At 43.2% G+C, this 14,159-nt stretch overlaps 1 protein-coding gene across 3 annotated transcripts in view; it reads left to right on the top strand.

Moving 5' to 3' along the window:
- Positions 1 to 2,583: 2,583 nt before the first annotated feature.
- MASP1 (MBL associated serine protease 1) overlaps positions 2,584 to 14,159 on the top strand; it is a 47,907-nt gene continuing 36,331 nt past the window's right edge. For 2 of the 3 annotated variants that reach the window (XM_068546429.1, XM_068546431.1), the window contains exons 1-2: positions 2,861 to 2,950; positions 8,688 to 8,919. In XM_068546429.1, the coding sequence (XP_068402530.1) occupies positions 2,946 to 2,950; positions 8,688 to 8,919 (237 nt within the window). In that variant the 5' untranslated portion in view covers positions 2,861 to 2,945. Of the gene's footprint in view, positions 2,951 to 8,687; positions 8,920 to 14,159 lie in introns of all 3 variants that reach the window. The other variant, XM_068546430.1, reaches the window with a different exon arrangement.

Raw genomic sequence — 14,159 nt, 5'->3', positions numbered from 1 at the left:
GTAATGTAATGCTATTGTGACAACAGATAAAGCAAGTGTAAAGATCAGAAGGTCACTCTGGACTCCTTGACTCTCTTTACAGATCATTAGCAATTCACCTCCCCACCTCCACTGCAATTTCCTAGTCCTCACCCCCACATTTATATGTGCTCCACGATCTCAACGGACTCCTCTCCCCTGATTTTATAGCGGAGCAAACTGGGGTCACTCCTTCCCCTCCTCCAGCAGAGAAAGTAGGTGACTTGCCCAAGGTCCCATACGAGTTAGCCTACTCATGTTGAGCCTATTCCTAGACCACTGTCTTTTCCATTCCTCCCACTCCCCATGATCTATTCATGGCAGTTTTTATCAAGAGGTCAGGAAGGTGTCACCAATGCAGCCCAACACAATGGGAAACTGCCCTGAATCCCACCCAGATCAGTCCGGAGCCACATAGCTCCCGTTATCATGCAGATTCCATCTGAGCCTTGGCTAACTCCCAGGGAAGCACATATCAGCTCTGCTGTATATTGGCAGAACTTTGGCTCAGAACATATTTCAAATGCCTCCCATTGAGCACTGGCAGCCTTAAAGAAACATGGCCAGGAAATTATTCCAGGAGACTCAGTTACTCTCTGACATTTTGCAAGGAGAAGCTGATGGCTTTCCCTCCCAGGCTCTCCCCTCTGTGCCCAGAACAAATGACTGCATTTCCCTGGATGTGCCCTAAATTAGGAGAGGGTCAGCTCAGCTGCAGTGTTGATGGAGGGAATGTCTTTAGTGGGCAGGGCCCTCTGCATGGCGCAGGATGCTTCGTGCCAAGTTCTTTCTCCCTTGGTTTTAAAACCCTTGTATATTCCAAGAGAAATGTAGTCCATGTGTTTCTGATTCATTTGCACTTAAATCATTAAAATGTTGTGTGAGAGTTATTTGATGTTTGAGGAGCCTGTGAGTCTTCTTAATGGGACTTTTAAAGGGATTTTTTCTATCCTGCCTAACACAGAAATTTTTAGGCTGTTTTGCCAGAACGGTGCCTAGGTTCACACATATTCTCTCATCTCATATACTTGCACTCACATTATCAAACACAGCCTCTTAATAATGTCCAGATTAGCAAAGCTGACCTTTAAAAGTGATAAAATAGAGAAACTGGAGAGAAAATGGAGCCAGGAGAATTTCAGCAAGATGCAAGGCACTGTTCCCCAAAATGTGCCAAAGCAGTGTTATCAGAGGGTGGAGAATGCAAGTGTTTGCCGCCTTGGTTAGAATGGGTGGGAGCCCTCTCTTGGGTACACTGAACAGCTAAAAAAAGGACAAGGATAATTTCCTTTAAGTCTCAAAGCAACCCCCATTTTCCAGATGAGAAAACAGGATCAGAGATGTTGACAATTGGGCCCAAAGTGCACAGCCAGCTTGGATAGAAAGGGAAGATTATAGCCAACTCTAATGCTGAGTCTAATTGCTCTTTTCAAAATGCCCCAAACTGAGTTTCTTTGTGAATGTGGTGTGTATTTGAAATGTCGTATGTACTATAATATTCTAGTGAGAAGCAGTACAATATTGTGGGTAAGAATTCAAATTCTTCCCCTATCACTTTCTAGCTGTGTGATCTTGGGTAACTTACTTAAACTCTCTGGGCAGTTTCCTCATCGGGAAAATGGGGATAATATTACTACCCAGATACACAAAATGTAAAGATGATCAAAAGCAATCAGTACATTACTAGAACAGTACCTGACACACAGTGCTCAGTAAATGTTAACTGTTTGCGTTTACCGTGGTAGCAGTAAGGAGTAATAAAGGGCTGGATAATCCAGGCAAATTGTGTACCTCTCTATGCTTCAGTTTTCTTATTTGTAAAATGAGTATAATAGTATGATCCTCACAGGTTTGTGGGAGTAATTGAGATGATGTTTGCACCTAGCCATGTGCCTAACACAGAAAAGATTCTCAGTAAAATCTACTTTTTATACCCAGATGTCTCTCTCCCTATTCAGGACTGGTGGTCATTGTTGTGAAGAAAGGAATTTTCTTCTTATTCAGCTCAGCTTATATCTGATGCTGCTTTTCTCCACAAACTCCGGATCTAGCCACCTTTACAGGCCCAGATCTCTCTACAGCCATGGGATGCGGGGCTTTCTGTGTGTAGTGGGTCCTCCCCGGGCTGTACCAGGCCTCTGAATGCTGTGAGTTGGTAAACAGCACAAGCCTTGCTTTTAAGTGGTGAAGAACAACTAACCAACTGCAGTACTGACTGCTCCCTCGCATACCGGGCCAGCCGCTCTGTTCACAGGAAAGCCTGTAGTTGTTTGCAGACAGACAAGCTTTGGGATTCGGATCTATTTTCTTGCCTAGTGTAGATGTTAGAATTGCCCTCTTAGTTGATCATCCTGTTTAATTGGTGTCCTTTGCCAGTGTCCTGAACACGAGCAGAAAACTATAGCCATCTGGCAAGGGAGACGGAGAGATCAGACTTTGTCCCCCTCCACCCTCTACATACACACATACACACACACACACACACACACACACATATACACACACATACACACATACACACACACACACACACACACACACGGTGATACAAATACCTATTTGAGCTGCTCAGTTATTCTCTCTCAGGAGCTGGAAGCAGCCTTATGGGATGAAGGAGGGACCTGGAGGAGCAGATCTTTTAAGGAAGAAGACAGATTCTGTTCTGTCAGGTTCCTCTGAGTGTGTGTACGAGCAAGTCAGAGAAGAGAGAGAGGAGAGAGAGAGGAAAAGGCAGAGGGAGAGAGGGGGAGAGGGGATCTGTTGCAGGCAGGGGAAGGCGTGACCTGAATGGAGAATGCCAGCCAATTCCAGAGACACACAGGGACCTCAGAACAAAGATAAGGCATCGCTGACACCACACCGGGGACGAGCTCGCAGACAAGTCAGGCCGGGGGGACCAGGCAGCCAGGAGCACCCAAGGCAGGAAAATGAGGTGAGTGCCAGGGCAGGAGCGGGCACAGGGGGTCCTTCCAGGGACCAGGTGCCAAGTAGCCCTGGAAGGTCTGACCTTGTCTCTGGGCCGACTCACCTGCGTGTCCTGTGGGTGGTTCAGGGGCTTTTCATCACTCCTTGGGGCTCTGAGAAAGGAGACGGGCTGGGGCCTTCCCTGGGACTCCGGAGACATGCAACTTGAAACGGGAGGCTGTGTGCAAATGCCCCTGACGCCGCTGGAACTCAGATTTCTCCCTCTGCCAGCGTAGGGTGCTGTCTGCTGGCCAATGTGACTTTTCATCTGGTGCCCACAAGGCTGAGTTTTTGTTTTCCTCCTTTGTAAAGAGCATTGCTTTATCTCTTCCAACACTTTGTGAGTTAGATATGTGTTTGTGTGTTTATTTGTTCTGACCGGAAAAGAAACCAGATTCCCGTAGCTCAGCTCTGTGGCTTCTTAAACCTTCAGAAGTTTGCTAGTTTAAAACCTCAATTTAGAAAACTAAAAACCTGTCCCCGTTTTACATTCCACTATAAATTTCTGCATTTCTTACTGAAATCAGAGGCGGCCAGTGGCATGAATCAGGCTATGAATTGCACCAAATGGCTCTTAAAGGAATATTACAAATTGAAAAAAAAAAAGTCTTTGGAGTTCTGAAACTAGGACTTTAAATTCTAATTGTTTCCAAGCTCTTCAATATTTCCCATTCCTCAGCCTATACTTAGAGTTACTTGATGCTTGTTACCAGACATTTCTTGTAAGTTTTTCTCTCCAAGTGTCAAAATCCAACCACCATAATTACTTTTACTACTTATAAGTGTTAATACTGTTAAAAATACAAAAAAGAAAAAAAAAACAACACTCTGCAGATGTGTTAAGTCTCTAAACATCTTTTCCCATTAATTTTCTTCTCAATTGGAAAAGAGTTTCTATTTGTTTCTCTTCTGCAAAGTCACCTAGCAACTTTTCAGGGTCTGGGGCCAATGAGGGGCTTCGGGCTATGTTAACTCTTTGAACTCAGATTACCTGTGGTTTAGAGAGATAATCAGGTCTTTAAGGTTAATCCAATCATTCTGTTCTTTTTAAATCCATTGTAATGTTAAACCTGTTATCTAACTTCATTTTCCTTTCTCCTAAAAGAGAGGAGATTTATGCCCATCTACATGGAATGACAGTTTGATTGATCTGTCCACTATTCAAATCTCACCCTACCACCCAGTGACCCAGCCATACCAAACTACAAGGCCGATGATCAGTTCTGTATCTTTGTGTTTGCTGATCCCTTAAGCCAGAATAGCTCTCCCTCTTATTTCCTCTATTTCTAGAGGACCCGATTGTTCAAGCTGGCTCATACATCACCTCCTCTTCCCTGCCCAGTATCCCCAGAGTCAGCATCTCCTCCTTTGTGATATCTCTGTCCTTGGGAGCTACCTTTCTTAATATCTCTTTGTTGAAATGTCCACCTCCTCTTCCAAGACTGAGTGTTCCTTAAGGAATAGGATCTATGGCATGTTCATCTTTGTATGCCTAGTACCTAGCATAATGTCTGTTTCCTATTAGGCATGCAATAAATATTAGCTGAATTGAATTCAGTTGTTCAATAGCAAAACTACTACTGGAAAAGTGCTCCACTAGAAGTCTATAAAAGGTCTTCCCTCACATAGACACAACACTTCAGAGTTTGCAAAGCCCTTTCATAGGCACTGTCTCATCTGGTCTTCAGATTTTGGATGAGGTAGGATTTATGGAGAAGTGAGGATAAAAGAGTTTAGCAACTTGCCCAAAGCCACACTGATGATCTTGAAAAAGCCCAGACCCAAATTTGGATCTTTAGGCTCCAAGTTCAGGATGTTTTTCTACTATATTTTGCCAGACTCTCAACCAAGTATATTATTCTACACCAGCGGCTCTCAAACCTAGCTGCACATTAGAACCATCTATGGTGCTTTAAAAAATGTCAGTGACCAGGCCTCACTCCAGACCAATTAAACTAAAATCTGCTGGGGAGGGGCTTTGGTATTAGTTTTTTTTTTTTTTTTAATTTTCACATAAAGCTACGGGTTTTTAAATTATTTTTCACAGGATTAATTACTTTGGCCAGGTGCCTGGGCATGATATGGGCATGGGCCCAGCATCCTCTGTGAGCTTTTGTTATTCCCTTCTTCTGTTGAAGCTAATTCACCATACGGTATTGGGCATGACATGTCACCTCTTGGGGTATCCTTTTCGTCATCTGTCAAGTAAGGGTGTTGTCAAAGGGATCTATATAGTCCGTTTCAACTCTTCTACCCCAAAACAGTCTTGGTGTAGTGTAGGTTGAAGTGAGGAGTGAATGGAAAGGATAGAAAGTGCTACTCATTCCACAACCATGGATATATGCCGGCATTTTTTAAGGCATTCCTGAGAGCTTGCTCCTACAGTAGAGCTTAGGAACTCCTGGCGTTATATATTACTTTTGACATTTCAAGCAAATGTAATTAAACTTTTTGATTAGTTGGAGAATAGATAGCAGGTGTCAGAATTTGTACAGCCGGTGCCTGGTGGATAAGAAGCCAAAAACATTCAGAGAGTGTGATGGGAAATGAAAGCCGCCACTTACATTCTTTAATTTGCAGCCCTGAAAGCAAGCAAGCAAGCATATGCTCAGGCTTATTATGTGAAAAGAGAGATTTGTTTCATATGTTTGAAACTGTTTTGAGATGCAAACAAAATAGAACAGAAAGCTTCACAGGCCTTCCTCCCACGATGACCAGTTGCCTACTACACATGGTCCTAGGCCTCTGAGGATAGATGGAGCCGTTAGCCTGGGCCAGCCCTTGACAGAAGCAGCATTAGGAAGCTCAGAGTCTCCTCCATGTGGTCTGGAAAAAGCAGATGTGGAGAAAGTTGACCATTCAGCCTTACATAATCTGGGTGTTGCTATTGCAGGGAAGTCCAGTTGGGGATCCAAAGCTCATTCCTAACCCCTGCTTTTCGGGAAGCAGCATGATGGAGTAATCATATCTAATGTTTGCCTAGGGCTGGACAGTTAACAAAGTACTTATTTTCCAATCTTCCTGTATTCTGATAGCAGCCCCGGGCGATGTCATTATTATCACCAATTAAAGAATGAAGAAACTGAGAGGGAGACCTTACGTGACTTCCCCAAGATGGGTCAGATAAACAAAGTCAAAGTCTGGACTTGAATCCAGCTCTTCCAACCTAAGACCAGTGCTCTCCCCTCCCCAAGCGGAACTGAACCAGAACTCCTAGCCCAGGTACCATCGGTATATTTCCTCACTTGAAAATGGGGCTGCCTGAGCCCTGCAAGCCAGAGTTTCTAGACTCAAGCTTTCCTACTAGTTCACGGGAGAGCTTGGACCTATGCCTTCCCTTCTCTCTCCTCCACAGATTGGTTTATAAAAATATTGACCCTGGCAATTGGATTAAAACATTTTGTTTCCTTCGTTGCATCTCACATGTTGCTATTGCAGAGGCCTTGGAAAAAATTTAAATAACTCTATTTTTTTTTAATTGAAAAAATAGCACAAGGCCCTTCTAGACACATCTGAACATTTTATATACACAAAAGTAAAATTAAAAACACTCATATTACCACTTCAGAGATAACTACTGTTAATATCCTACTGACACCCTTCTAGGCCATTTTGCACTTACGTATTTACCTTTTATGTAAATATTATATAAGACAGCTAGATAATCTCATTGTAGTTATCTCATTGTGTTTACACACTCAAAAATTCATATGTGTGCATATATAAACATATGTGCATCTGTTTACGAGCAGGGTGGGGCAGCTTGGGGAGAAACAACTTCCTGATTAGCCAAATTGTAACTTAGTCTTAAGACGCTGGTATAATTTCCCAGAAGTTATTTTTTAGGCTATATAAGACTCTGACCCCACTTTCATGCTTTTGTTCATTCATTCATCATCTGTTATATACCAGGCTTTATGTTAGGTCCTTCACATACATCATCTCCAATGTTCATGTGAGCTCTGTAAATTAGAGATTATAATCTTCATTTTACATTTGAGGAAACCTGAGCTCAGAGACTAATTACCCAAGGTTTCACAGCCAGTAAGTAAGAGAACTGGGATTTGAACCCAAATACACCTAACTTCAGGGGCTGTGCCTAAAGCAGTGCTCTAATTGGAAGCATGTACAGGGAGCTGGAGTCTGGAGTGAAGGATACTCTGTGGTATCTTGGGAAGCTTTGAGCTGGATGGTGGGGGATAAATAAGACAACCAGGTGAGGAATGAGCAGGGCATGTACAATGGGACCAAGGCCTGGATGGGCATGGCATGCTTCCAGAATGATCTGCCTCAGCATGGCTGCTATGAGATGAAGCTGGACAGGTAAATCAGCACTAGATCAAAAAGAGCTTATCAGCCATCCCGGTAGCAGATGCTTTGCCCTGCAGGCACAGTGGAGCAGTGTGGACACATCTGTGTTTTAGAAAATCAAATTTGGCGGAAGATTGCTGAATGGTATGAAGTGGTGGCCAGGGAGATCAGTTAGGATGCAATAGCAACAGTCCAGATAAGAACATTTAAATTAATTGACTGGAGAGAAGCAGAGGGGTTCCCAAAACATAGGAAGCAGAACACATAGTATTTAACGGAGAAGTTGATGAGCCAGGTTTGGGATGTTTGAGTTCAAGGTCCTTGAGTCTCACAGGGGGAGCAATCTATTAGATGCCTTGGTTGTGTTGTATACTGACCATTAGGTTTTTGACAAGCCTTGGACATTCTGCCTCATTATTGCATCAGCCACTTTGGGTGTATTCTGCAAGTTTTGTTGAATTTCCCGTGCCCCTTATGCAACTCTTTTCACAGTCCATCATCTCTCATTCCTGCAGCTGGAAATAAACTGTATGTTTTTGATCCTTTTATAAAAACACTTGCCAAAAGGAAAAAACTTGTTTTGCTCATTCCTTCTTAATTCAAAATTTTGCATTTCTTGATTGATTTTGTTAAATTTGTTTTAGGTACTACAGATCCCATCATTGAGTATAAGTCTTATCTCAATATTACCATGTTACTATTACTTACTTTTTAGAAAATTGAATCAAGAGTTTATGATTCTTAAATGAAGCTGAGCTAAAGAAATGATATCAGCTTTTACCTAACTATGAAATTTATATTTTCAACCAAAAAATGATATGCCTCGGAGTCCCAAATATGGTATTTTCTGGGAAAGTTTAATACTATTATCAAATCTTTAAAAAGAGCACAACTGGAAGCAACCTTTATTTATTTATTTATGTATTATTTATTTATTTATGGCTGTGTTGGGTCTTGTTTCTGTGCGAGGGCTTTCTCTAGTTGCAGCAAGCGGGGGCCACTCTTCATCGCGGTGCGCGGGCCTCTCACTATCACGGCCTCTCTTGTTGCGGAGCACAGGCTCCAGACGCGCAGGCTCAGCAATTGTGGCTCACGGGCCTAGTTGCTCTGTGGCACGTGGGATCTTCCCAGACCAGGGCTCGAACCCATGTCCCTTGCATTGGCGGGCAGATTCTCAACCACTGCGCCACCAGGGAAGCCCCCTGGAGGCAACCTTTAAAATCAAGTTACCCCTCCAGTATTATAGGCTGGGTAAGCAAGACCCATAAGGACGGAGTAATTACAGCAGGTCAGTGGCAGAGACATGCTGGGAACTTGGTCTCCTGGCTGTTGATTTAGCTAAATGGCAAGGACCAGTGTCTGTGAATGTAAGTGAATCCATTCATGTCTTTCAGGTGGCTCCTTCTCTCTCATGCTCTGTGCTTCTCCTTGTTGAAGGCTTTGGCCCACATAGTGGAGCTTAACAATATGTTTGGCCAGATTCAGTCGCCTGGCTATCCAGACTCTTATCCAAGTGATTCAGAGGTGACGTGGAATATCACTGTCCCAGAGGGATTTCGGATCAAGCTTTACTTCATGCACTTCAACTTGGAATCCTCTTACCTTTGTGAATACGACTATGTGAAGGTGAGACCCCTGATGTTCCCTAACTGGGCCAGATTCTCTACGGGAGAATCTGCTGGGAGTTTGAGGAGCTTAGATGAATTAGATGCTGTGTTTGCCACCCAGGCTGGCAGTCTAGTGAGGGAGACATACAATGTTATAACATTATGAAGGAGGGTTGGGGGTGGCATGCTAGGTGCAGGCTGAGTAGGAAGACCTAGAAAAGGCCTTGAGGGAAACTGAAACTGGCAAAGTGTGACTCAGCCAGACACAACCTTGCCTTTTCCTTTCTGATCTCAAAGTCTTTAACGTTTCCACTAACCTCTGCTTCCAATGTCACCTTTAATTCAACAAGCAGAAAAGGGCAGAGACCCCAGAGTCAGCATTAATCAGAGTAAGCTAGCATTATATCCAAAGCTGAGGCATTAGAAAACATTGCCCTGTTCCCTAGGTAATGATCAAGTGTTTGGGAAGTGTAGAGTATGCCGCAGCGGAGAGTAGGAGGTGAAGTTGGAAGGTTGGATTGGGGTGAGATTCTGAAGCGCCTTGAATATGATGCTAAAGAGTTTGGATTTTATCAACAAAGAGTATGGGCAACAGTGGGGGGTCACTACACAGATGGATGTAAAAAACAAATGGAAGAGGAGCAGAAAATGATTACAACATCAAAACAACATTTCCCAGAATTTAAGGAGAGCCCACAAACAATGCCATGGGTGGGAAGCTGTTCTCTTTTAAAAGTGGAGCTAAGAAATGTTAAAGTACTTCTGAGAGATGACACTTATTAAGGTTGTATCTGGTTCAAAAAGATGTGGAGACCTAAGAACCTACTTTATAAGCTCTCTCTGGCTTCCTGGAAGAAGTTCTCATCAAACCACTCTAGAGTAGGCTTTCTATATTTTTGGTATTAGTATAGTCTCATTTTTCCACAGCCTGTAATTCAACAAGAGTTAACCTTGTATTTACCAGAATGTTTGATCAACAACAAAGAAGTGAGTTGACAAGGTGATTTACACTTAAAATCTCATTCAACCTTTAAAACAATCCTATGAGACAGGTACTACTATCCCATTTACAGGCAAAGAAACAACCCCAAGAAGGTGAAGCAACTCACCCAACGTTGTACAGCTAGTAAGTGATGGATCAAGATTCCAAACCCATGTCTTGTGACTTTCAATACCATGTTCTTTTGGCTCCACCAGACTGCTCACAAGCTGTACTCCACTGAGCCCTAGGATACTGCAAGGGCCGAAAAGAACAGTGGGATGGGGTGGGGCGGAGGCCTGGTAAGTGGGGCTGTGAACCCCTACCCTGATTAACTCATTTTAAATGGTGGGTGTTGCTAATTATATATGTTGGATATGCATCAAGTATCCCATTTAAAGCACATTTTATGTGACTGAAAACTTTCTAAAATTGGTGCTCCATGACACAGTTTTTCAATTTTAGCACTATTGACATTTTGAGCCAAACAATTATTTGCTGAAGAAAGCTGTTTTGTGAATTATAGGATCTTTAGCAGCATCTCTGGCTTCTACTCATTAGATGCCAATAGCACTCCCACTCTAGTTGTGACAACCAAAAATGTCTCCAGCAGTTACCAATATCCCCAGGGGAGCAAAATCTCCCCATTTGAGATCCATTGCTCTCTCTATGTGATGCTGCCCATCTTTGAATGTCCTGTGCTAGAAACTGTGAGAATTTAAGGACACAAAAATCTAATCCCTTAAAAAGAGAGATGAGCCTAGAAAAATAGCCATTGCACAAGATGAAAAAGAGTAACGACAATAAAAGATTGACAAAAAGAATGAGAAAAGGTAAAACTGGTTGCTCTAAGAGATGATGTGGCTTGGTAATCTAGATTGACATACAGTTTCTATAAATTCATTAAAAATGGAGCCAACTTCTCAGACTTGCAAGGATCAAGCAGGGAGTATTCACCAAGATCCTAAGTGTTCATCATCCTAAATTGAAATTTCTAACAAACAGGTTAGTTATGTCTTCTAGCACATAATCTAGCCTCTGGCAGAACCAAACTCCAGGATCCCAGATGCATTATGGGTAGGGGACATTAGGTTAGCAGAATCCCCCAGCCCATTCCCCTAGCTAATGCTCGCCGTACAACCATGGTATCCTCAAATATTTAGGTTGGAGAGTGAACTTAGCAGAAGGAAAATGACCAAACACTGGCTTAATAGAAGAGTAAGTTCCATAGATTTAGACAAGGCTAGATGTGAACTTCCTAACTGCTTTTTTCTCTACTTTCAAATATGTCAACCATCTAGAAATTTTGCCAGCGGAAACATTTGCCTTTATTAGTAGCTGAGGCCTCAAGACCACGGAAATTAGAATTTTTTTCTGTAGCTGTGACAATGACTTATTTTCATTATTCCTCCCTGCCTCCACCCTAAGAATTCACTCTCAATTCATATTCAATCATTTCTCACAAGTTTTCCTCTTACTTAGATGGATGCCAGGTTTGACCTTGTTAGGACTCCTTTATCGAGATGATAAACACACAATAGAGGATTTAACTCATTCCTTTGCCCCCAAATAAATTGAGTCTCCTGGCAAGGCAGATTAAAGAGTTGACATCAGCTACATTTTGTAGCGGAAAAAAATGATACTTTTCAAGGACAACAATAGACTGTGAAGACCTCTTCTGACCCGGCCCTCTGGGAGGGCAGCGTCATCCTGGTTTCTTGACTGGGATTCAGGAAATGCCTGTTCTAGTCCCAGATCTGCCACTAACTCCCAAATGATCTGGAGTAGAAAAGACAATCTTTTAGCACTCTCTCTGCTCCAAAATTAGACTTGTGACCTCTGAGCATAGCAAAGAAACAGTCTGTGTGAGGCAACACAGAGACTGAGCTGCCTACCTGAAGTGCCCAACAGTCCTTGCTTCTCTGATTCCAACACATTTCTCCAGTTCCTTTAGAAGAAGAGATTAACATATTGGACAGAGAGGTATTACTTTGCTTGGGCTTGCACAGCTCACTTCCTTCCAGAATGCCATCCCAGCACTAGCATTGGCCTCCCTGCAGAGGTTCTAGCAGCCATGGGGCCTGAGCAGGCCTTCCTTCACAGGATGCTGCACCCTGGTCAGCTGATGACTAGTGCTCACGTGGAGACAGGCCCTGTGTCCTTGCCCACACGTGCCCGGCAGAGTTCCCCTCCTGGACTCAAGAACTCACAAGATGTCAGGCCACAGGGGCCCTCTGGAGACCCACCTAGTCCCATGTCATTGTTGTTTTTCATATATTTTCTCCCTAGTGGACATTTTCTTCTTACAAATCTTCTAGTAGTCCTGATATAGGAAACAGAAGTGAGGCTGCTAGGGTTGAAGGTGGCTCAGAAGCTCACTCTGCTCGCTCAACCTTCTTGGTCCCCCTGAAGGTCACACCTTGCAGGAATTACAGCTTGAATACTCCTTAAGTTCCCAATTCAGGGACAAGACTAGTACTCTCGCCTGTGAACCCTAAAACCCAGAAGCCTTCAACATATAGTCAAAACCCGTTGACTTTTTCTAATTGTGTTCTCTCCCTAACCCTCCACCCCCAGAATATGTGGCTTTCCTGGCTATGAATGAGAAGGAGGCTCTTCCCTTTTCATCTGAATGAAGCATGAGCATGCCAGCCTTGTCACCCTTGGATAAGTCAATACCCCTCTACAAAATTCTGTCTTTTCATCTGTTCCATGAGGAGTAGAATGAGATGATCCCTAAGGTCTCTTAAATTCCAGAATTTTAATCTTCATTCTCCTTGCCAGAGCTTTCCAGATGACCCCCCCCCAAACCCTCATTATCCTAGTTAGGATAATGCCAGAAAACGGTAATAATATGTTACAGCGGCCACTTCTTGAAGTTCCGTGGCCATAAGCACTCCATTAAGAGACTATAGTCTGCTGGAGTTGCCTTAGTGACATGTCATTTGAAGAAAACTTGTAAATATATCATGCCAGTGCTGTCCTTTTCCAAGGAACTTGGAATATCACTCATTTCCGTCTGATGGGATAATATCCCCTGTTTTGAGTCTCTTTCACTCTGTGACTGAATTCCCCTGGCAGGCCTGGGAGTGGGTTTAAAGGACCGTCCAGTTCACAGGAATCCTTTCAGCCCAGCCCCAGTCCACAGACTGCCCTTCCCACCCTGGCCCATCAGGGCGATGATGACGGAATTGCTGACACTGCACATCAGCAGCTTGAAGAAGGGCAGGACCCCAAGGCTGTGGTCTGGATGCTCTCATTTTATGAAAATTCCTCTCCAGCCTGACTTCCCGCAGTCTTTGGTCTTCAAGGCACATGCACATCTGCACGACAGGATTTGCTTCCTTGGAATGTGGCTGCAATGTGTGGATTCCTACAGTGCACAGATGAGACATACGAATCACAGCTGGTTAATGCTGTAGGCGAGGGGCAGAGCACAGACACTGGCCAGGAAACTGGAGGCCTAGATTCTTGTGGCCATTCTCTACTAACTAAGTAACCCTGGGCAAGTGATTGCTTTTAGAGTGGACTCTTTCCTCCTCTCTCAAATACAGGGAGTTGAACCAGATGTTCTCTAAGGTCCACCTAGCCCTGATATTCTATGTATCTAAGACCTCAGGAATCATGTTTCAACTTCATGATCATCATGCTCAAGCCCTGGAAAGGGCAATTCATTGGCCAAGGTCACACTGGGACCAGAATTTATATCTCAAAACTCTCAGCCTTTTCTTTTCTTCTTTTAAAAACATTAAGTGACAGTGGAGTCCCCCATCTTATGGATGCTTAGGTTTTTAAGTGTAATGTAAGGCAAATATTGTCTATAGTCAAACTTACTGTCTTAAATATAGTAGAGCACTGTCTTTTAGAATGTCCAGAAGAGACTTTTTTCCCAGAAATGCAACAAATTATATAGTTCCTTTAGTTGAGCATCAGATGAAGTAGTTTGACTTGTGCTGAGAAATGAGCCCTGGAGCTATAGTTACTGAAAAAGGTACTCAGAAACCAGAACCACCAAGGGAACAGCAGATTCACACATCTTATTTTCAAGTTCACTTCATGGTATCTGTTCACTGGAAAAGGAGATAATAAAAACCTGCATTTGGCTTTTTTCTCTTTCTCTCTTTTCCCTTCTTTTATTGAGTGCATATAGCTCAACTGGCATCTGTTAAATGCTCATATGACATAACACCACTTTTCTCCTCTTAACTCAATATTCTTGATACAGTCAACATTTCTTCCATTCTCTCCACTTTAACCCTTTAGTTCCAGTTCTTATTCCT

The sequence above is a fragment of the Eschrichtius robustus genome, chromosome 6, assembly GCF_028021215.1.
Source record: "Eschrichtius robustus isolate mEscRob2 chromosome 6, mEscRob2.pri, whole genome shotgun sequence".
Taxonomy (NCBI): Eukaryota; Metazoa; Chordata; class Mammalia; order Artiodactyla; family Eschrichtiidae; genus Eschrichtius; species Eschrichtius robustus.
The sequence above is the reverse complement of the archived record's forward strand: the minus strand, read 5'-3'. Positions and strand labels throughout refer to the sequence as shown.